This window comes from Poecilia latipinna, unplaced genomic scaffold (genome assembly GCF_001443285.1).
Source record: "Poecilia latipinna isolate Pla-1442-1.1 unplaced genomic scaffold, P_latipinna-1.0 Scaffold2945, whole genome shotgun sequence".
Lineage (NCBI taxonomy): Eukaryota > Metazoa > Chordata > Actinopteri > Cyprinodontiformes > Poeciliidae > Poecilia > Poecilia latipinna.
The window spans coordinates 30,995-54,840 of NW_015115561.1; the positions used below are offsets into that span (position 1 = coordinate 30,995).

The following is a 23,846-nucleotide window of genomic DNA, read 5'->3' on the forward strand; positions in this document are numbered from 1 at the left end:
TTTTAATTTTTCTCCCCTTTGTTTTCATTTTTGCTCTTTGGGACACTAGTCGTTTCTGTTCTGCCAGATGTCTTTTGACGCTGTTCGTGCTTTCCTCTCTTAGTCTTTGTTCTGTGTTGTAGCACTTGCTATTAGTTTTCCTCTCTGCCTCCTCATGCCCAGCAAGGGCCCACTTTCTTCCTTTGCCCCTAGCACTTATCTCCCATTGGCACAGTTTCTCTTTTATTTCGTCAGCACCTGATGCAGTGGGGTATTAAAAATAGATGCTGCACTACACTGTCAATCAGAACTCTTTCCAGTACTGAAAAACAGTGCAACGGCAAAGTGGTGTGGCATTGCAAACAGCATCTGCTGGTTCATACCAGCAGATGCTCTATTCACAGGATGTTATTATTAATTGTGCAGAAATGTACCACCTTAATAAAGGTTTTATAGATCAGTTTATATTTGAGGCTGCCTGACTGTTAGAAGTGAGCAGGAAAAACGATAAATGTTGACGTTGTGAGAAATGGCTTCTGCAGTTTAATATTTTTCTCTGGCAAACAGTTAAACAAAAATAAAGCAAGGATAGAAATCAATTCTTGTGAAGATTTTTGCTCATCCCATCAATCTCTTCTGAGCACAAAGGCCTAGTTAGTAGGTTAGTCATCTTTGCACACAAATAAAATGTGAGTGACAGTTTTTTAGCTTCCAAATTATCTGAAGATTTCTTAGTGTTTTTTGTTTTTTTTGCAAACTCATCGTGGATATGAGATTTTTACGCATACACTCACAGAATCTCACCATAGAAAATCCAAACTGTTCCTTTAAATGGGTCAAAATTAAGAATAATGGCGTGTATTGTGTAAAATTAGTTCAAGCAGTTTTAGATTTATGAAAGTAGTAAAGGAAGCAGTATTTGCAGAAATAGATTTTTTAAAATCTCGATGCAGTTTTATGGGTCAAGTCGTGCAACATGAACGGATATTCCATTCAGCTTTTTGTTCCTGAAATAAAAAACCCCCTGAAAAAACAAAAACAGCAACTAAATATTTGATCCCAGCTCCACCCACAAGGCTAAAAAAAAAAAAAAAACCCTAACAAATATAATGTTTTAAAAGGATAAAAACGACACATAAAAACAACTTTGCCAAACACAACCACTCGTTTCTCTATTCTCTGTATTCCACCATTAAAATTAGAGCCGTTAATCACTTACTCTGCAGCTATACGCTTCCTAATTAGAGTTGGGTGAAATTACTATTCAAATAGGATTAAATTACTACTGTGACATTGACTGATCTTGCCTTCATTTTCCACTGGTCCCCAGCTGTTTTGCATGAAGGCTTTGAAATTTCTCAGGTTGGAGTTTCTCATAGGAGCTTTAGAGTTCAGTAGTCTTGTATGTAACCCAGGCTTTAATATTTCCCTTTGGTAGTTGAAAGGATACAGAAATACTAAGTCCTTGAGCTATTAACGTGACAACAGTTTCATAATAAAATCACCATTCCTCCATGCAGCCTGCAGCTTGCACGGTGGAGCAGTTGATGGCACTGTTGCCTTGAAGCAAGAGAGTCGTGGGTTCAAATCCCAGCCTGGGGCTCTTCTAATTGGAGTTTGCCTGTTCTCTACTTTGCATGAGTCAGTTTTCTCAAAAAAAAAAAAAAAAAATCACTTTTTAGATTAGTCTGTCTAGATAGTTTTTGTGTACGAATATATATGTGCAAGGTTCTTCTGCCCCTGTGTTGCTCTGTGACGATAAGCAAGTATAGACGATGAGTGGATGGATAACTTTCACTAAGTACAGTCACCTCTGATGTATTCTTCGCTCTCAAACTGTGTATTTGACCTAACCAAACAAAATTTGTGTTAATGATTTTGCAGCTTGTCTGGTACGACGACGCCAGACCTGGTGGTGAGCACCAGTCACCAGATGTGGCTGAACTTCAAAACGGATGACACCAGTGGCTCCCTTGGATTTAAAGTCACTTTTGAGGGTAAGAATGGATATAAGTCAGATTGATTAGCAACACTAAATAATAAAAATGTGTTCAGATTCATTTTAAGACTTATTCAATGTGCCAGTAATTCTTCAGAATAGGTTTTTATATACAAAATGTATTCATGAGCATTAAAAATGGAATCTTCAACAACTTTAAATTGACTTTCTTTACATATGTATTGTCCATCATTAAGACTATAAATACATTAAATGGAAAACTAATTGCATCCTACCTTTATCTACCAATTTTAGACAGGCAGGACTTGTGACTCTTTGCTGTAATTAATATAAAAGGAGGAAGAACATCACCAACCACATAAGAATAGGAATTGTGGCTACCAAAAATGGTAGGAAGACTTAAAACGCATTTCTATACTATTTCAAGTATAATCAGAATCTATTTAATATGAGGACTTTATCCCAACAGCTGAAGCTCGAAAAATACTTGATCACAAATTGCTGCTGTGGGCCGTCAAGAAGGCTCTTTCTGAATAGCCACGTGTAGTTGTCTAAAGTTTTTGCTGAAGTCCAGAGTGACTGATGAAGGCAAATAAAAACTACTACTGGTGAAAACACAAGGCCAAGGTGTGGGGCATCAGTTGAAGCTTCAGTTCTCGTCGATACCTAGAATAGCCCAGTGTTAACGAAAAGATTGGAAGACTTTAGCTAAGGGTTTATTCAGCAACTGCGATGCTTCAAAGGAGAACAAAACCTCGGAGGGTGCCACGTCACAGACATAAAAGGCCAAACACTATTGGTGTTGGGCTTTGTGATGAGGAAAAATAGAGAATGTGTTTCGACAGACTTCAGACACGTCATCCAATTTCCAGTAACTCTCAGAAAAGAAAATATCTGCCATACTTTTTACACATAATAAATGTATAATCATGCTGTGTACGGACTTGGTTTGAGTTCTTATCCTAATTTATGAAGCCATCTGTGGGATACCTAACCAGCTCGGCTGGAGATTTGCAAATACTGAGAAGTAGTTTAAATAGGGCTCGACTTTGCAGCTGTTTGAAGGAGCTATTTTCTGAAAGAGGTTATTGTCTATACCTATTTTTTTCCCCCTCATACATTAGCTGTTTTTCCACGGACAGAGAAACCTGACTTAATCTGCATAACCAAAGCCTGTTTTGCCTTTCTTTCAGTTTAACAAGCTTGATTGAGTTTAGGTCCCAAAACTTATTGAACAGAGAGAGACATTGGCTTTTGAAGCCTTTTAGCATAATAACAAAAGATTGTGGTAATTAAAGGCCTTTGATCTCCATTTGCCACATTCATAGAATATAATGATGGCTTACGAGGACTTCAAACGTAACACAGGTCCAAGTGATCTCTTAAAAACCTGACAGAAAATCTCTGTTGGGTTTAACACCCTGGCAATAATAAGTTGTAAACTGATTTTTATTCATTGCTAGCATCGAGTTTCATGCATTGAACCTTAATGAGCTCAAACACAATCAGATGGCCTTTAATTCATTAGTATTGATGTGGCTTTTGTTTTTTCCCCCCAATGCTTAATTCCAGTGTTTTTAATCATAATTTCTATTATGTGTCTTGGCTGCATAATATAATTTAACATAAAAGCAGATGCGTATAAGCTTATGTTTTCGCGTCCGTCCGTCGTTCTATCTAAAGTACATTGAGCCTTTTCCTCCGGTCCAAATGTTTGTATATTATCAGTAAAAACCACAGAGAAAGTGGAGCAGCAGCATATGGAACAAAAGTGTAATTAAAACAATGAGTTCTACCTAATGAAGGGGGAAGAAACACTCTGGAACACTTCACCTCCTCGATAGGAGCAACCGAAATCTAATTAGCATTTTCAATTACCTGTATTTTTTTAAGCCTGATCATCAGGTTTAGTTGCCAATACAGTCAAATCAGTGCACATATTTTATTGTAGGTCACACACCTTCAGCGCTGGCCTTCTTTCTGAGAATGTAATGCTTACAAACATGGTTAGGTGTTAATGCAAGTAAGCAGGTCTGTAGGTGAGTCAGCCACTTCAGACGTTTATGATAGAGTGACATGAATCAGCGGCTTGTATTTATACCTAAAGCAAATTCACGCACTGCACAAAATGTATGACATCATTTTGTCCTTTATACATTTTTTACCTAAATGCCACCTATATTGATATTGTGTTATACATCTGGTCAAATATTTTATTCATAACACTAGCTCCTGTATTAGCATTTAGACTAGTGACAGCCTCTTAAATAGTGCGTTGTTGACTTTATATTTGTTACAGCTGATTGAAACAGAAGTAGACTTTAAAATGATCGGTTGGTTGATGGATTTAGTCCTAATATTTTTCATGGGCTTGATTATGTGCTCGTTTTTCACTTAATTTATTCGTTAGTAGAGCTACATTTAAAAACCACCTCAAACTAAAGTATTTTTAGAAACAAATTATGAATAAATCCAGCAAAATACATTTAAAAGGGAAATGTCAACAATCAAACATTAGAAGCTAATGAAAGAAAATTGTTTTTAAAGCCAATAAGTAATAGAAAATGTAAAAATAGAAAAACAAAACACACTTTATCAGAGCAGAAAGCCCGTTTAAAGAAATCTACTTTAAGAGCTCATTAATTTGTAGAGCAGGAATGTGATGCTGTCTCCTGAGCAGCTTTTTATTTAAAACGGGAAGCTGTTCTGAGGTCTGCAACTCTTACTGAAACAAGGTTGAGGTGGTGTTGTTAAAAGCGTTTTAAGTTATTGCATGCTTTTCTGGGCCATACCGTAAACCTTGGCTAGCAGAGCTCCGTTTTTCCGTACGGCCTTTGGAGATTGCAGTGTAGTAGCTGATGGAAGGCTGACTCAACAGATAAGATTGTTTATTTTTTTATTTTTATTTTTTTTTCCATATTTACCCTTTTCATAACTTTCGAGTGCAGTTTAATTCTCTGTTTTGTCATATACTACACACACACACACACTAAAACACATAGGTCATGGAAAACATCTCATTTATATGTTCTCAGACTTCAAAAGGCTCATGTTTAATAGCTTGACTTTGCCTGGCGTTTCAATGGTAGGGGACCAATATGGTAAATATACATCATCTTTGTACTCGAGTGCCTCTGTGTGTGACTTTTTTCTACCTGTGTGTACTAATGTATCATATACTTGTAGCTTTGTTTGAGGTGCATCTTTTGTCCGACCTTACATCTTCCCTGAGGATCACCCAGCATTCACCCTTATCCTCGATCCACGTAAGGACCGCTGTGCTGTCCCTGAAATGAGGCCGTCTAAGGACAGCTATACCTGCAAACAGCACCAAACACCACGTGTTCCAAATTATGATCATCATTAGGGCTGAGTATGGATCTATGGCAAGAATTACCCCCGGTGCCACTCAAAATCATATTATGCCCTGCCATCTTTTTTTACCTGGATGGATGAGCTTATTCACTCTCTGTTCAGACGCCTAAATAGGACGCCTCAGCATTTCTCTTTGCAATCTTCAACTGCGGGAGAGTCGAGAGGCGAGCGAGCGAAAGAAGGGTCGATGCATTATTGTGATAATGAAATTTGCAAAGAGGTGTGTTGCAGAAAGGTGCGGATGTGTTTGTGCGCTAGTCAAAAAAGTGCTCACATCAACTTCCCAACAGAGGCGAGAACATTCATCACTCGGTAATCGAATGGATACAGTTGCAGTCAGATGAGACGGAGAGATGCTCAGACATTGACGATAAAATTCAAATAACTTGGAGAGTTTTTATTTACAATATTTACTTGAACTTTACTTTAACTTTGCTTTAACTTGTGTGTGCACCTCCCTCTACAGAGATCGACCAGGGCAGTTGCGGGGATCCTGGAATTCCAGCCTACGGCAAACGGGAAGGGACAGGCTTTCGTCACGGGGACAGGTTGTACTTTGAGTGTCTGCCTGCCTTCGAGCTCGTGGGAAAAAAGAACATCACCTGTCAGAAGAACAATCAGTGGTCCGCCAAGAAACCCAGCTGTGTTTGTAAGTTATTTTTGCGTCAGATTTGACGGTCCTCATTTGTGAATTTATAAACTACCGATGTGGGTGAATAAATACCGTGCAGATAAGTACGGGGGGCAGCTGCATAATAAAGCATGAGATTATCCCCACAGTTTGTCTTGCAGAGACTGTGGATTTAGAAACAATGGGGAGGGATTATTAGCTAATTAACTCAATAAACAACAAACACAGAAAATGAGAGGTAAATGATGAGGGGTGCAGGAAGAGAGAGCTGACCGTGTAGATAATGTTTTATTTTTTTAAAAGACAGTAAGATGGACAAAAACTGTGATAAATATCAGTGAGCTGAATAACTTTTTTTTTTTTTTTGACGCAAATTTAATTTGGCCTAATACAAGGACTATTTAGTTAACATTGAACTAACAAATTGCCAAGATCATGCAATTAATTTATATAAACAATATGTATTGTTGACATTTAATGTGAGACAAATACAAAGTGGAAATTATACGGTTTAAAATAATTGTTCACCTATCATTAACATAAAATACTAAGTTAGGCAATTTCAATAAAATGGTAATAAAATGTGTAAGTGGTGGAAATGCTTCTTAGCCACTGTGGTTTAAAAATGAGCTTTTAAAAAATGGCAGCGGTCTTCTTGCTCTGTTCAGACTCTCACCCTGACATACAACATGATGTTGAGCTGTTGCCATTAAAGGGCATTGTCTGGACTTTGCTGGGATCAAGTAATAATCTTCCCATTTGGTAGACAGGGAAGATTCCACTTATTGTTGGGTTACATAAAGCCTTTCCCATAAGTGTACACAATCCATACCAGCTCTGTCTAAAACGCCCCAGCTGGCCGGATGAAAAATTGCTTTTTTTTCTGTCTATTTTTATTTGTTTTATACTCAGAAGATGTATTAGATTAATTTTGCTCTCACTGTGTATGTGAGTGAGAAATCTTTAATAATTGTCATTGGGCTTAAAATTACTTGTCCTCTCCGAATTATTAGGTGCCTTAAGTGTGTTTTTTCTTTATCAGATACATTTCTACAAATTCATTAAAATTGTTCATTTTATATTGTCATATAATCAAAGAAAGTCATTTGAACACATCCAATATATTTCTCCCATCTCCTTGGTTATTGCATTTCATTTCTTCCTCACGTCTTCTTTTGTTTGCATCTCTGTTTACTTGTTCCAGTTTCCTGCTTCTTCAACTTTACTACTCCATCCGGAGTCCTGCTGTCTCCCAACTACCCTCAGGAATACGGGAACAACATGCACTGTGTGTGGCTCATCATCACCAACCCCGAGAGCAGAATCAACCTGGCCTTCAACGACCTTAGCATGGAGAAACAGTTTGACTTCCTCTCCATTAAGGACGGCGGAAAGGTTCTGCTCAATTACGTCTTAATTTCCTCGCTTTCTTTTAATAGCTCTTGGCTTCACTTCTCGTGTTGATCTGTAGATCTGTCAATGTCTTTAGGAAAATCACACTGCGCAATTATAACTACAAGCCTGCTGTTTTGACTGAATTTTTAAACTTGTGCAATATTTTCTTTTTTTTTTTCTCCTCTCTACAAACTGGAAATCTTTGGTCCTCATCAGAAAATCGTTTCTTTTTCAGGCCGAATCTCCCATTCTGGGCACCTTCTCTGGAGACGCTCTGCCTCCCCCCATAACAACAAGCGGTCACGTGGCCCGACTTGAATTCCTGACAGACCACACGTACACGGACAGAGGCTTCAATATCACTTTTACAAGTAAGTCTTTCCTAACAGAAGAGAAAAATAAGTGTTAACGTTTGACACGGATGGTGTACATTTGTGTGTGTGTATTTGTGCCAAAGCCTGTAATTGGTATTATAAATCATCCCACATATCGCCGTGCCTTGTTTTCTTGCAGACTGAAATCTGTTTCCACATCAAAAACACGCTCTCTATAAAGTCCCACAATATGACAAAAACACATCTAAGCAAACACAAAACATATAAAAAAAATAAAAAAAAACTAAATGAAGTATAATATCCTTACCTGACACATTGTGGCAGTGCTTGTAATAATCCATTTTTGCTAACTGCCAACTTTGGAGGTAATTCAACATGCTTTTTATAGTCAGACACAGTAAACACAGGGTGCATGCTGGTAAACCCATTTCATGGATATACTTCACCGTGAGGATTTTGGCAGCAGGATTATCGTGTTTGTTGTCTATGCACTATTGTGTAGTGAGCCTGAATTTTGAATTTGCCAACATCTCAAATAAATATCAGTCTCGCAGACAATACTACTTTGTAAACTATTGATTCTTGGCTGTTTTCAAGGTAACGCTTGTTTAATGCAGCACCTTATAAACCCCTTAGACCTTGAAACATTGTGGAATGTTACAAACACAGATTATGTGTCACTCAGCAAAACAGAGAAGTACAGGTAGAAAAAAAATACATGTTTCAAAATTTTGTACAAAAAAAAGCAGTATGCTTTGGTATTCATCCTCTTTATTGCATCCTAATAAAACCACTAGTCTTTAGAAATGAGTAAATAGGGTTTCATGTAAGTAATGTTGAGAATACAGTAGTTCTTTGCTGCCTGTACTTGCTTAGTCTTTAACCCAGGAAAACAGAGTAAAGCAGTCTGTGACGACCTCAGGAGTCCAGATGTATCACACCTGACCAGCGTCTCTGAAATGAATTCAGGCCAAGACGATTCCGTGTCATAAACAATCAAGACAATTTGAAAATCCACGCTTTCACAGAGGGAGCCAATGTAGGTATGTAGGGACTGGTATGGCATGATCCATTTTCCTGGTGGTGTTTGGGATTCTGGCAGGTTTATTTTAGATGAGCTGCAGCTGTCTGATTTATTTTCAGAGACCTGTATGGACACACTGACTTGTATCACATTTTTCTAACCTACTGAAAATAAGACGTGCATAGGCTTTTTTTGTGCCGTCTTGATAGAAAATGATTTGTTTTGCAATGTTTCAGGGTGCACTACTATGATTTAAAATTAAGATTTTATATGGTTTTTAAAATTAACATCTAAGCCCATGGTGACATTTAGGTTTTTACATGTTCTGTGTTTTGTTTTCCCCCTCATTAAGACTAAATGCGGTTCGGTCTCTAACCTTGCTCTTTTGGGTTTTGTTCCTGCAACCAGTCCACTCTTGTACATTTTGAACCCTGACTCAATAAATTTAGTGGACTATAGTCAAATTGAAGCACAAGAAGACAAAGTTGTACATTAACAGATACTGTCAGTACAGCAAAAGTTTCAAAGAAAATTAATCCTAACTTAGCTTTAGCTTTGGACATCTCGCAGAGGACTGCTTAATCTTAACTCTGAAAATGAACTGAGTATGGCACAACTGCAGTCTGAGTTGGTTATGGTCATCCACGTTTTTGGAAAGGACGGAAAATTAGAGCACAAATCAGAGAGGCAGCAATCAGACCTATGATTACTATGGAGGACCTGCAGAGATCCGCACCTCAGGTCGTCATCAGTACAACTATTAGTTATTCATGTTTATGAAAGAGGAAGACAGCCATCGGATGTCCAGTTAGCTGGTTAATACAAGCCATGTAGGGGACACAGCAAAAAAACATGGAAGAAGATCCTCTGCTAAGATGAGACTATAGAAAACTTTGACCTACAAGCAAAATACTATATGTGGTTGAAAACAAACACTACATCTTATTGTGAACACACCATCCCGTTCTGAAACTCAGTGGTGTCAGTATCACGCTGTGCGGAAGCATTTATTTAGTATCAATACGAAAGCTGGTGTTAGTCGTTGGGCCAGAATGTTCTTGGGCCAGAAATCTCAAAATATAGGTCAATCTTCCAAGTCAAGCTGTTAGACGTTTCAGAGCCTGTGAGACGGGATGATGGAGGTTAAACCTACAATGGAATAATTTAGATCAGTGCATATCCATGTGTCAAAATCTGTGGCCAGACTTGAAAATTAAATTTCAGAGACACTCTACTTCCATTATAATGGAGCTTGAGCTATTTTGGAAGGAAAAGTGGAACAATTTTCCTCTCTAGCTGTGAAAAGCTGGCAAAAGTATATATATATATTAAAAAAAAAAAAAAAAAACTCGCAGCCGTAATTGTAGCAAAGGGTGGTTCCATAAAGTATTAATCCAGGAGCTGGATACAAATACACACCACAATTTTTAAGATTTTCATGTGAAATCATGACAAAGTATGAACATTTTCAGGTCAACTCTTTGTTTTTTTTAAATCACTGCAGTGTGAAAGAATGCTTTTGAACTCTGACTCCGACATGCTCTGTGATTTACCCAAATCCAGGTATTCCTGTAAAGACATAATGGCGACAACACACGGTGGCTAATGAATGATTTATCGAGCCATAAAAATAAAGAGTCAGTGTAGCATTGTGGAAAAATGTCAGGAGACGTTAATTGAAGATGACACTCTATTCCTGTGAACAGTGTCGTCCGACTGCAGGAGAGTTTTTAGGAGGTCATTGGGCTGAGCACACAACTTCCATCATTCTTGTTAATTAAGGACATGCCAAACTGTATCGAGGCAATTTCTGGCACCCTAATAAATAAGATATTTGAGATTGATGAAGAGGCGCTGGCACTGTTTGGGTCCATTGGCTAGGAAAGAGGGATTCATCAACACCTACATGTGTCACCAATTGCTGTGTATACAAGACTGAGAAAGACTGAGTGAGAGAGATAGCAGGACAGGTAATGCATTTGTTTACGTTCCCTTTTTTTCCGGGGCTATGAGTCTTCCTCGAGGGCCGCGCGCTGCCGTGGCCCTTCTATCTTGTCCCCACTTGAATTTTATTGAAAAGCCTGATTTATAGGGCTCTAAAGGTGTGACAACAATGTCCCCTTTTGTTTACTTTACAAATATCTCAGCAGCATCACCTGGTGCAAGTAATCTGCATGGCGAAGTGGTTGCGCAGAATCACTGCAGCACAGTGAATCTTTGTGACTAAAGTGAAATGAATTCCCTCTCATCTTAAGCTCACATTGCAAAATGCTTGTAGTTAATTGAATAGAGGGAAGGTTTTGCCAAGAATCCTTCATCAATATCTTGTGATCGCCCACAGAAAAATGAGACCGTCGAACATGTCGCAGATAAATAATAACAATAAGATGAATAGGTGAAGGTGTCCGTTTTTGCCTGTTTTTATTTTATGTTCATTTTTTATTAGCCAGTGGGGAAGATCTTTAATTGAATCTTTACAAAAAATTTAGGTACAGGAATATTACTGCAATCGTCTAGTTTTGCTGCATGATACTTTATACAGTAAAGTAAACGTAAATTAAGGCATGCATTGTACATTATAGTATAAATAATGAACAAGTTTGTTGTGAAAAACAAGAAACGACAGTTTTTATGTGTTGTCTTGGACCCTCTATTTTTCACGTGAGTTTTTAATAAAATGAATAAAAACAAAGACATCTGGAAACAGTAACACATAATTTAAGTCCTTCAATCTGAATAATTATCTTTTTTTTTTTTAAGCTCAATGCTGTGAGCTAAAATGCTCACATTTTAATTCAGTGACAGGCAACAACACTCTCCTCACACCTTTGTTGATCCTCCAAATGAACTGCCTCCTTGTTTGCATTTTCCAAAGCTTTTCGCCACAACGAATGCCCAGATCCAGGGGTGCCGGTTAACGGGAAGCGTTTTGGCGAGAGCCTTCAGCTGGGCAGCTCCATCTCATTCCTTTGTGAAGAGGGCTTTGTTAAGACCCACGGCTCTCAGACCATATCCTGCATTCTGAAGGATGGCAACGTCGTGTGGGACAATGCCGTCCCCCGATGTGAAGGTGAGTGAGGCGAAACCAGCGTCTGATTACATGCTGTTATTACAATAATGATCTTTGGTTTAACTTTTTGGAAACTGTGGCTTTTATTCTGAAGGCAATTCTTTTTCATGTACTCCTAAAAGACTTGGTACAAAAACGACTTGGTACTTATTGCATACAAATGGCAGACATGTTGGAAATTCCCTGCGTCACAACTTCCTTTCTCAGTACTCAATGAATGTTTGGGGGATTGCGTCTTGTTTTGTGTGTCAGAACCTGAAAAGTTTGGCAATCATTTTAATTGTTGGAAAATCCATTCTAGAATTGGTAAGTCTATGTCTCGACGACGTTGGAACAGAATTAATGAACTTTGTCCAGAAAAACAACAGAGCCGTTAATTGACCCTTTACCACACTACATAAATGTAAACTACTGTAACCACTGGGTTGTGTTTGGATACTATGTACTATACATTTGCAACATGGTAAATATTATGTAATCACATTACCTGAATGTCATTAGCCCATTATCTGTCACCCTCACAATGTTTGCATGCAAGTCAATGGGTTCATTAGGACACCAGTGTCATCATGACAGTTTTAAGGGGTTAAAATCTAGAAACTTCAGTGCGGAAAAGTGTGAAATTTGAAATGGAAAATTTGCATGAACCTCAGTGTATGAGTTGATGCGACTTGAGGAGATGAGAGCCAAGAAATAACTGCATGTTTTATGAACGCATCAGCAGGAGCCATCAAATTTAACTCCTCCTGGCATGAAGCGATCTTTTGTTCCATGATCTGGATATCTTTTGATGCAGCATCACAAACAAAATGATAAATTAGTCTGCTGACTAAAATATTAAAGTCTCTTTAACATCTCTTAAATGTTTAATAGCTTTAGTAATTTGTTGATCAAAACAAGTGTACCACTGCACATCTAAAGTCATGTGATGGTGAAACTTAGCTCCATCCAGAGGCTTTTTTTTTTTTTTCTCCTCCCAAACGTCTGAATCAGCGGACATGCTGTGTTTACATGCAGATTGCTGAGCTTTCAATTTACCCCTCCGTGGCTTCATAATCAATAAACTATTTCCAGCAAACCAGAAAAGACCAGCATAGCTGGCAAAGATTAGATAAAGCTTAGCATTTACCAAGGTTTCTTGGACATCTGCAACAAATCAATGTGATTGCAGACATGACAGAAATTCTAAGAGAGCTAATCAAGTTCACTATCTGCAATATTCAAAAAGAAAATCCAGTATTAAAGCATGCCCTCTCCTCTGCATTTCTCAGCAGCTTGATATTCCTTTGAGTCCGTCTATCTCACCCCTGCGTTTGTAGCATAATGTGTTTCATAGATGTCCTTCAGTATGTTGAGCCGACTGATTAAATCATTCCACTTTAGAGAGGGATCAGGGAGCTGGCGCTGCAAGAGGAACTCCAGCATTTCTGCGAGTTCCAGTTAAGGACAGGCGGTGCCGGCGATGCCTGGTAAAGTGAGCTGTAACAGAGCTGGGAAATATGAAGAGGCTTGTGTGCTTAAGTGGATTTTTTTTATTATTATTATTATTATTATTTTGTGCAAGTCATGAAAGATATTATGTTCTTGGGTTTTATTCCTGATAAAGATCACCGTGCATGAAACATTTTACAAGGTAGCAGTTTGAGTGATGCGTGTAACGTGAACAGCTAGTGCATTTAAACACAGACACACGGAGAGTGGCAAACGTGTTCGCAAGAGACGTGGTTAACCTTGAAATGAGCCGTCACCAGTTTACATCAAATATAGACTGGCAGCAAAAGGAAATGGGCGGAGCCTGGGCTAATGCGAGAAATCATCAATAGACCTCGTCATTCATCACCTGGGACGGACATGCATAATTCAGCCTCTGTCTTTTTTTTCTTCCCCCTCTCTCTCTTCATTTCTTCTTCTCCCGCTGTTAGCCCCATGTGGAGGAGATCTGAAGGCTCCCAGTGGGATCATTCTCTCCCCTGGCTGGCCAGAACTGTACAAGGAGGCCCTTAACTGTGAATGGATCATTGAGGCTCCTCCAGGCTATCCCATCAAGATCATCTTCGACAAGTGAGTCACCGAGACAGCAACCGCTTTATTCCCCGACGTTTTATCCACTCTAAACAGTCCGGGATGTTTCTGTTTTTAGCCTCTCGGTTTTCAGCGGCTTGCCTTGTGTTTGTCTCTTTATCGACTCTTTCATTTTATTGCTTTTAGTGGTCCTTAAGTGGCAGATCTAGCACATGCATACAAACGCTGATTATAAACAATTACCTAATATTTCGCAGGTTCTTTTTCCCCCTACAAAGACAGACCTGAACAATAGGAAGGTGAAGAAGGAACATCTGTTATTCTACACCGTCTAGGACCAAAACGTATGGACCAATACCATTTTGGATCCTGTGGTTGTTGGCTGTGCTCTCTCTGGATTAAGCTTACTTTCTAAATATTTCAATTTCAACACCGCTCCAAATCTGGCTTCTAGATGAGGCCAAAAGGCCTAGAAAGTAGGATGTACAATTTCCTGTTATTAAATTAGTTTAAAGAGGAAATTGCACTTTATTGCCTCTTCTTTTGTTACCCTACCTTGTGTTAATTTGTCACTGTTAAAGGTAATGAGCACTCTAATTTCATAGGGAAAGCTTAACTTGATTAACTTAATTACTTTTTATGCCTCAGCAATTAAAAGCACCTTTCTTCGCACACAAAAACAGACTAAATAAATAAACCACGCCTAAAGAGGTAGCTTAGGCTCTAACTAACTGTCACGTTATTTAAACTGAGCTTTCAGTCTTAAAGAGTGATCAGGCAGGACATACAATACATTTTTTCAGGTGAAAAAAACATCTACTCATCCTGACTGAATGATTTTTAACTTGAATAAATATATATATATATATATATATATATATACACGTTTTGTTGTCAGAGTTGACACCTATTAACACAGATTAAATAACACAGGAAAGACAAGAGAAAGTTAGTCTCTTGTCTTGGATATATATGTAGATATATACACCCAACGTTTGTCAACATTAAACTTCAAAGGAATTGCTATAAAATTTCAATAGAATACAAAATCCCATAATGTTACGATGCCATAAAAACCCACCAAACAAACGTAGACGTCGTGTTTTCAATGAGCGAACAAGCAACAAATAGTTGGCATTAAAAATTTAGCAAAAGGCAAACGGACTGTAAAGTATTCTTAACAACACAGTGCGTTGCAATTGTTGGTAATCAGCATTGTTTTGGGGCACAGAATGCTTTGACCATAAATCTGACCTCCCCAACCCTAGCCATCTGCACTCAGTCATATAAAATCCACTCATCCACACACGGCGGCCACAGAGGTGGGAGAGGAGGCAATTTGTTCTGAAGTAAAAGGACACACAGACAGGATGTAGGATGAAACGCCGCATTAAATGTTTTAAGTAAAACTCATCCTCGCAACCCCATCTTATCCATGCTCCTGCTGCGATAGGATCCTATTCATAACGAATGTTCCATAAATGTTTGTTGCTATTTAATTTTTATGTAGCATCAATAAAATATCACAAACCATTTCATTTAGATGACATGGCTCTGTAAGCAGGCTATTTATTCATGGCTTTGAAGATGAAGTGGCTGCGGCAACAAAAACAGAAATTGCACACCCTCTCGCGCGCGTGCACACAAAACGAAGAGTTAAACGGAAAGTAAATTGCAAACATCCATCTTAAGTGCTTTTTAGAAAAATTGAGTTATTTTTTTTTATTATGACCTAAAGACAAGCTTTTTCTCTTTCAGGACTTTAACTGAAACGGTGTACTTTAGTCATACTGCCTTGTTTTTTTTTTTGTTTTTTTTTTACCACAAACACGACAGAAGAGAGAGAAACACCTGATGATCACTGCTAAGCGTTATGGATGATTTGTGATGCTGTGAGCCTGATCCTTTTCACGACACGTATTCCATTATAAATACAAAGAAATTAGCATTCATAACGTAGTGGACTGAGTCACCATTTCAACTGGAAGATTATCAAAAACATAGCCATATTCCCTCTCTTCTGTTGGCCCGATTCTTTCACACCGACAATCTTTTGCCTTCCCTTTATTTCCTGTAGGTTTCGAACTGAGGTCAACTATGACGTTCTCGAGGTGCGGGACGGCCGATTTCCCTCCTCACCTCTAATTGGAAGTTACCAGGGCACCCAGGTTCCACAGTTCCTCATCAGCACCTCAAACTTCCTGTACCTCCTCTTTACCACCGACAAGAGTCACTCTGACATCGGCTTCCGCATACGTTACGAGAGTAAGGGCCACCGCATGTGATGCTACAAAGTCCAATGTACATCCAGATAAAACAGGATGTGGTTCATTTTCATGTTTTCCTTTCATAGCCTGAGTGAATCAAATACCTGCAGGAAGCCCAAATCAGAGGCGGCAGCCTTCTTTGCATTTTTAATGTTACTTAGTCTTGGGTGCAAGAATAATTCTGTTCACTTTGACACCTAAAAACCCTTCTTAGCAAAACATCTCTAGTTTAGATGTAAATGGCTTTCGAAGATTCTGTCAGAAAATTCTCCTGTGACACACACACGCTCATACGCACGCATGCACACACTGCCAAAGTCTAACTAAAGAGTGTGTTACAGGCTGTACCCCGTTCCTGCAATTACACCTTTTACCCTTACGCCAGCCTTCGCTAATCATGTAATTTAGTCCTCTGGGCCATCTTTCGTTCCTCCATGTATGGCACACAAGCTAACCTTTTAAACTTTCACTTTGGGTAAATCTCTGTTCAGCTTCAATTATTTACTACGAGCCTTGCCATACCAGAGAATGTAGACGGTGGGGCAGGGGAAGTAGCTTTGAGAGAAAGCTTACTGGTTCACGTCTGCTGAGGGGAATAATGGGCATATATGTGAATAATTTATTTGGAAGGATTTTAACATCTTAAGCAAACTTATTTAAGCCTCATTAGAATATTTGCAATTGCCTATTCAAATTTAAATGATGCCGCTTTTATTTCGGTCGCTCGCCCGTTTTTGATGGTCTGATCTGTCGTCTCCCTCCTTTTCTAGCCCTGCAGTTGCAGTCGGACCACTGCGTGGATCCCGGCATCCCTGTGAACGGGCAGCGGCACGGCAACGACTTCTACGTGGGAGGCCTGGTGACATTTAGCTGCGACGCCGGCTATTCGCTAAGCGACGCCGAGCCTTTGGAGTGCGAGCCTAATTTCCAGTGGAGTCGCCCCCTGCCTAGCTGTGATGGTACGCTCCTTAATATTGACCTAGAAACGAAGAGTCGCCTGGCAGATTTCTTCCCCCCCAAGTCACAAATGGTGATGGGGGGGGAGATTAAAGCAGAATTCATTGTTCTGAGCTTTTTATGAATGAAACATGATTTTAGCGTTTGCTTCATATTGCATCAGATTTTTATTATTAAATATTACAAAGTCATTAGAAAATCTATAAAAGATGAGAAAGTTTCTTTGAATGACTCTTGTTTTACACTTGGAAGGACTAATCTACTGAGAAATGTTTTAGATGCTGCAGTAATAACATGCCCCTCCCCAGCTGCTATCCCCTTTAAGAATTGGATTTTTCTTGCATGTATACACTTCTTTTCTTTGTTTTTTTTTGTTTTTGTTTTTGCCTCTTGAGAACGCTATTGATGTTTGTGCTTTCTATTAATGTTGTAAATAACACTCTCTCTGCTTTTATTCTATCTTGAAGAGAATGTCCTTTTTAAATGCATTTTACATGAGGGTAAATAACAGCAGTTTGGGAGTGTTTTCAGTAAACTCATCTTCATGTTCCCCCCTCTCTGCTTCCCTCTGCCTCCGTTGTCAGCGTTGTGCGGCGGTTATATCCAGGGCAACACCGGAACCATCCTTTCTCCCGGCTTTCCCGACTTCTACCCACACAACTTGAACTGCACGTGGACAATCGAGACCTCCCACGGAAAAGGTTAGCAGAGGAAATCCGTGTCAAAACATGCAGCAGTCAAATTGAACTTCCTTTACGGTGTCACTTCCCCCCACCGAGTGGCCTTTTTATTTTGCCGAACAAGCTGTCTTTGTAAGAGTAGAGTGCTGAGAGGCTGGCCTGAGGCTACGGTGCCATGGGATGACTCTCCAGTCATGTCCCCTTTGGCCAAGCTCTCACATCAATTTGACACAGCCTCATTTGCAGATGCTCACTATGTGCGGATGCGTTTGATAAATAGCAGGCAAAGACATAGGAGCATTTGACTCCAAAATACATTCTGTTCGGTTTCAGTTAGCATTTACTTTTCTTTAACCCAGAGAAAACGAAGAAAACATGTTTATCTAATGTTTTTTTTTTTCTTCTTCTTCTTCTTCTTCTTTAAATCAGGCGTACAGTTCACCTTCCACACCTTCCACCTCGAGAGTCCCCATGACCATTTGCTGGTGACCGAGAACGGCAGTTTCTCTCAGCCCCTCTGGAGACTGACCGGCTCCACCTTGCCCCCTCCTTTAAGCGCGGGCCTGTTCGGGAACTACACCGCGCAGATCCGCTTCCTCTCCGACTTCTCTGTTTCGTACGAGGGATTTAACATCACGTTCTCAGGTGAGAATAATGTAAATTTTATCTCTTAACCACACCAGCAGTGGAAAACTGGGACACTATGTGCTGAGCCACGCTTATTATGTAGTAGGGAGTCACACTGAGAAGGAAGATTAAAGAACTTGAACTAGAATGTTGCTTAATACCAAGACAACTTATTTAATGTTAGCAGATAAGCTTGGGAAGAATATAGAGTGTCTTACTGTGGTTGAATCTTTTTCAGCCAAAGAATATGCAGGATATTACCCAGCAATGTATTTTGCACCACATCCTGAAGAACAAACCCCCCCCAAAAAAACAAAAAAGAAACAAAGAAGTGTGGATTTCTTTGGCACAATTTCAATATTTCCAATGTTGAGAAAAGAGCACTGAAGAAAAATTAGCAACTTCTGTCAGTATTTAGATTGATAACATCAAATCAAGCTAAGAAGGCAGCATTATTTCAAGACAGCGATAAACAAGTGACTGTTGATAATCTGTCGTACATTTTGAGGCATTCAAGTGACGTTGGAATTGCGCAGGTATTTGCAAATCTGAGATAACTAGAAACAATGACGACGACAATCAGGAACACTGTAGTTTTCACATGTTCCACTTTAAATATTTACATCTACTTGATTTATTTTCATATTTGTTTCTTATAAATTGAGTAAATATAATACTTCGCTGACATTACAATAAATAGTTAAATGATTTGTCAGTTTAGGTGCACCGGATTCCCTCTGAACTCAAGACTATTCCAGCATATCCAAACAACTTCTGTCTCTCTGCTGTCTTCTTTAGTGTTGACTGATAATGGTGGTTGGTGGTGGCAGCCTTGTAGGGATGGGCTTTAGAAGAGATCATTTAGTAGCATTTAAGCAGGTTGTGACTTAAAAGCCATGTCGGAACCCTGATTATGTGGTTTTGATAAGAACTTGGCTCAAAATGATATTTACAGATCTTTAATGATCTGGCCTTCTTCCCAAGTTGCTTCCATGCGGCTTATTGTTGACAAGTTTTCCTGACGTCTGTCTTGTGTTTCTCAGAAGGCTGAAAAGTTCTGCTGCAGCTATACAGAATACAGTACTTTTGAAGGGGAAAAAAATGTTAGTAAAACATGAGAATAAAGATGATAAACAGCACTGCATGAGTGTCATCTCCTTTATAGTCTTGCAGTAAAATTTGCTGACGGTACATCTGCGTCTCTCTTTCAGAGTATGATTTGGAGCCCTGTGAGGATCCTGGAATCCCTCCATACAGCACCAGAAAAGGTCTCCAGTACGGAGTCGGCGATGCCCTCATCTTTTCCTGTTTCCCCGGTTACCGGTTAGAGGGTCCGGCGAGGGTGGTGTGCTTAGGGGGCAGAAGGCGGGTGTGGAGCTCCCCTCTGCCAAGGTGTGTTGGTAGGTGGTCACATGCTTTATTTATTTATTTATTTTTTTGCTTTCATCACAACTCCCGGTCCCTCTTGTCATCCCAGCAAGCTAGCTCTCTCATGTCGTCCTGCAAATTAGGAAATTTACCAAATTATCAATTATGTCAGGAAATGAGGCATTTTCTTTTAGCATCCTCCTCATTTACAGCACTCTCTACGCCCACGTTTTGTCGCTGCGTTTGGACGGCCTCCCAGACACAGCCTGTGTGACTTTGTCCAAATTATATAGGGCAGCAGTTTTAATGGGGGATGGCATCAAAAAGCTGAAATGTGTTAATTATTGATGTGGTTTGTGTTTTTTTTTTTTTAACACATGGGAAAATGACAGGCCGAGTATAGGTCAGTTTGTTTGTCTTTATGACACAACAAACATTTACCGCTACGTTTATTTGTTAAAATGAAATTGAATTTGTTCCCAATGACCATAATTAGCATTGAATCGCACATCATGGCCACCGTTGACCTCCTTGTGTTTGTCCTTCCCTGTAGTTACTGAACTTCTCTCATTGCTTATAATCAACATGAGGACGCTATAAATGGCTTTATTGGGGCATCTGTACTTTCTCTTAATTGCAGGTTATTTACCCACTTAGTTTACTAATTTTTATATTTTACCTTGTAGACAAAACCTCATGTTCCTAGCTTCCTTTTGTGCTGTTGTCTAGTTTTTAGGTTTCTTGCTGGGTCTTTCTTTTGCCTCTAGATGAATCCAAGTCTCTGAAGACTGACAGGAAATAGACATTTTGATATTTTCATACTTCTGTCACTGTCTGCCCTATTTTCGAAACTTCCCACTTTCCTAACAATGCCGTCTAATCCTTTTACCTTATTATACCTTGCTGAATTCCCTGAGTTTAAAGCCGGGGTGCAGTTGTGGGCCTTTTCAATTCCTGCAGCAATTTTGCTATAGAAAATGTTGTCCTTTTTTTGACTCTTCCCCCGATGTGAGCCATGAATAGCAATTTTCAGATAGAGCTGAAATTACAGTTAATCATATTCAGATTGCAGGGTGATTATGATGATGCGCCACTCAACATTCAGGTACACTCAGTGACCATATTCCTCTCACCGTCAACTCCCCCCCTCCCCCACCCCCGTGCATGACAACGTGAATAAAACACCCCAAGAGTTTCAAGCATATAGCGATTGACATGTCCTCTGCTCTCTCCAACGCCACTTCCCCTCCGTCTCTGCCTGGATCTCTGCTCCCTCTCCTTTTTTCTAGCTGAATGCGGCTCATCCGTGACTGGCATGCAAGGGGTGCTCCTCTCTCCCAACTACCCTGGTTACTACGGCAACAACCACGAATGCATCTACTCTATCCAGACGCAGCCTGGCAAAGGCGTTCAGCTGAGAGCACGGGACTTTCGGCTGGAGGACGACGACGTTCTCAAAGTGAGGGGGTGGTGGGAGTAGCATCTTCCACAACTTCAGACACAGCCTTGTTTGCATATCTGAGTTTGCACACCTGATGCTTCCTCCTACTCATATGCTGGTTTTTTTGTTGTTTTTTTCCCTTTCCTCTAGGTTTTTGATGGCAGCAGTAATAAGGCTCGTCTCCTGGGGATGTTTACGGGAAACGAGCTTCTAGACGTAACCTTGAACTCCACCTCCAGCTCCATGTGGCTGGAGTTCATCAGCAATGCTGACAACACCAGTAAAGGCTTTGAACTGCACTTCACTAGTAAGGAACAATCTGCCTGAAACAAAGATTTGGATTTTTTTTTTTTTCCCCTTTACTCATTTTTCCACAAACACTACTTTACAAAAGTACAAATGTGTTTGTACCTAAACCTTTTCACGTTTTTTTTTTTTTTTTTTTTTTGAAACCACTAACGCTTGTATTTTGCTGTGAGTTTGTTGGATAGACCGATAAAGGCTCAACGACCATTACATTCCAAAAAGCAAGTTTTGCTCTCAGTCCAGCTAAGTAAACCTATTTAGAGCCGCAAATGTCACATGACCTTTCAAAAAAGTACTACGTACAACTTTTGAAATGGTAAATTTGTCAGTTTTGAAGTACTAAAATTTGACTTCTACTTTCATATTTTAAGTAGAGCAAAACTTTTGAATGTGTATGGGTATATTTGTTAATATCATTTAAAGATAAAACAGATGATAAATGCATCTAAAAATGTATTACTGGTACTTTTAGTTCAATTCTGTTGTGTAAATTAAATGAATTTATCCCCGTGGAAATCTGCATATGTAATTATTAATTACATTTAAAATGATTGTAAATTTTTGGCTCTGGAGCATCAGGTTGTTGACCCATGGAGTAGCCCAATAGAGTTATAACCAACACTGCATAGCACATCATTTTGACAGTGAAACATGCTGATGCAGGATTAAGGAAATCGTTTAGATTTTAGGTTCTTTGTGGTTAAAAAAGCCTAATTGAGAATCTGTGGCGGGACTTGAACATTGGTTTGTTCATTCTTGTCCTGTCTTCTTTTTTTTTTTTTGTTCATTTAAGGTTTTGAGCTGGTTAAATGTGAGGATCCAGGTGTTCCTCAGTTTGGCTACAAGCGGGAGGACAAAGGTCATTTTGCAGGGAGCACCGTGTCGTACAGCTGCGACCCGGGCTACACCCTGAAAGGCCCGGAGATCCTCACCTGCCTCAGGGGGGAGAGGAGGGCCTGGGACAGCCCACTTCCACTCTGTGTTGGTGAGTTATGCTCACTTTGTTTTTTTTGTTTTTTTTTTTTATAAAAAATGTACTTTTTCTGTTTGAAGGAATATTTACATTTTCGTACATTTATTCAGAATAAATGAGTTTAATTAGGTCAAATCCTCTTTGTATGGAAATCTGCATCTCTTGAAATCAGGATGCTGGAGCTGACTGCAGTACCACTAAAAACTTGAATAAATGTCAACAAACCAGAAATTAAATTGTTTTTTTTTTGTTTTGTTTTTTCAAGGTAACAAGTTTCTAAAACTCTTTGTCAAACAATAGATGTGGTAAAATTTTAAAGTTACAAGAAGCCAGCTTGGCTGGGCCAGTACACTGTTACCTTTTCTTACATCAGTGCCATTTATGTTTTACAAGGATAACATACTATGTTGCATTATGTATTATCATTTTTTTGTAGTATGTAGCATTTTTTTACTTAGATTTGCTGGTAATCCAAGCAAGCTTTCGTTTTTTTTCACTGACCCAGTTCCTCGTCTTAACATGAATATTGCAGATTTTTCTTTTCTTTTTAAAGTCTTTGTTTTAAATCTCCCGTTTTAAAAAGACGTTTTATTTATTATTACAACTTTCCCAGCTTATTGTTTTAAGGGTCAAAGATTCCTTCAGACTCCAGTTGAACAAGAGGACAATAGATGCATTTATAGCCATGTTTATTTCTATAGTGTTCAGCTAGTATTATGATAATGCTAGCACAGCCAAAGGAACATGTTGGCAGCCGTTCAGAAACCAGCCAGACGAGAGGAATAAAAAACAGCTAGACAGGTGTTCCTTGACACATCGACCAGTGTGATTAGAATAGTACTGCTCAGCTCCCTTTTCAACCTATACTGACAGGTAATTTCATGTCTGGGTGTAAACAACATTCAGCAAACTGTGTATCCCTGAAAACATTTCTCCTTGGCATGACTTCAGTGGAGGTGATATTTTAACAGCCAGGGTGAATTCTAGGGCAGATTAGAGACTATTTTTATCGGTGGGATTTTTTAGCAGCAGCCAGGACACAAACACAAAGAAATAAACAACTGTAAGGCAAGGTGAGGACAGCGACTAAGACAGATAGAATGGAGTCGGAAATAGAAATGTCAAAGTTTTGACACCTGAAATATGGGATTTATAAAGTTTATTAAGCGCTTGGATTAATGAGAGAACATAATATGTGCCTCCAAAAGTATTTATACCCACTGAACTACGCCTTAACTTCAAATTACAGTATTTGGAAATTTTAGGTGACAAACCAACACCAAATGAAACATAATTGCAAAGTGGAAGCGTAAATGTAGACTGCTTTAAAAATGTTTGGCACTACAATTTGAAGTGTGGCATATATTGATATCAAGTCCCCCCCCCCCCCCCCCCCCCCCACCACTGAAGGCCCCCCCGGCGGGCTCCGACCTGCT

The 23,846-nt window shown here is 39.3% G+C and overlaps 1 protein-coding gene across 1 annotated transcript in view; it reads left to right on the forward strand.

Moving 5' to 3' along the window:
* Positions 1–23,846, forward strand: part of LOC106939683 (CUB and sushi domain-containing protein 2-like) — a 42,274-nt gene that overhangs the window by 13,114 nt on the left and 5,314 nt on the right. Inside the window, exons 7-20 of the mRNA XM_015022179.1 lie at positions 1,864–1,976; positions 5,781–5,963; positions 7,150–7,340; positions 7,576–7,711; positions 11,575–11,769; positions 13,692–13,830; positions 15,869–16,056; positions 16,829–17,017; positions 17,600–17,716; positions 18,125–18,340; positions 19,534–19,722; positions 20,980–21,149; positions 21,282–21,438; positions 22,231–22,422. Coding sequence (XP_014877665.1) covers positions 1,864–1,976; positions 5,781–5,963; positions 7,150–7,340; positions 7,576–7,711; positions 11,575–11,769; positions 13,692–13,830; positions 15,869–16,056; positions 16,829–17,017; positions 17,600–17,716; positions 18,125–18,340; positions 19,534–19,722; positions 20,980–21,149; positions 21,282–21,438; positions 22,231–22,422 — 2,375 coding nt within the window. The remainder of the gene's footprint in view (positions 1–1,863; positions 1,977–5,780; positions 5,964–7,149; positions 7,341–7,575; positions 7,712–11,574; positions 11,770–13,691; positions 13,831–15,868; positions 16,057–16,828; positions 17,018–17,599; positions 17,717–18,124; positions 18,341–19,533; positions 19,723–20,979; positions 21,150–21,281; positions 21,439–22,230; positions 22,423–23,846) is intronic.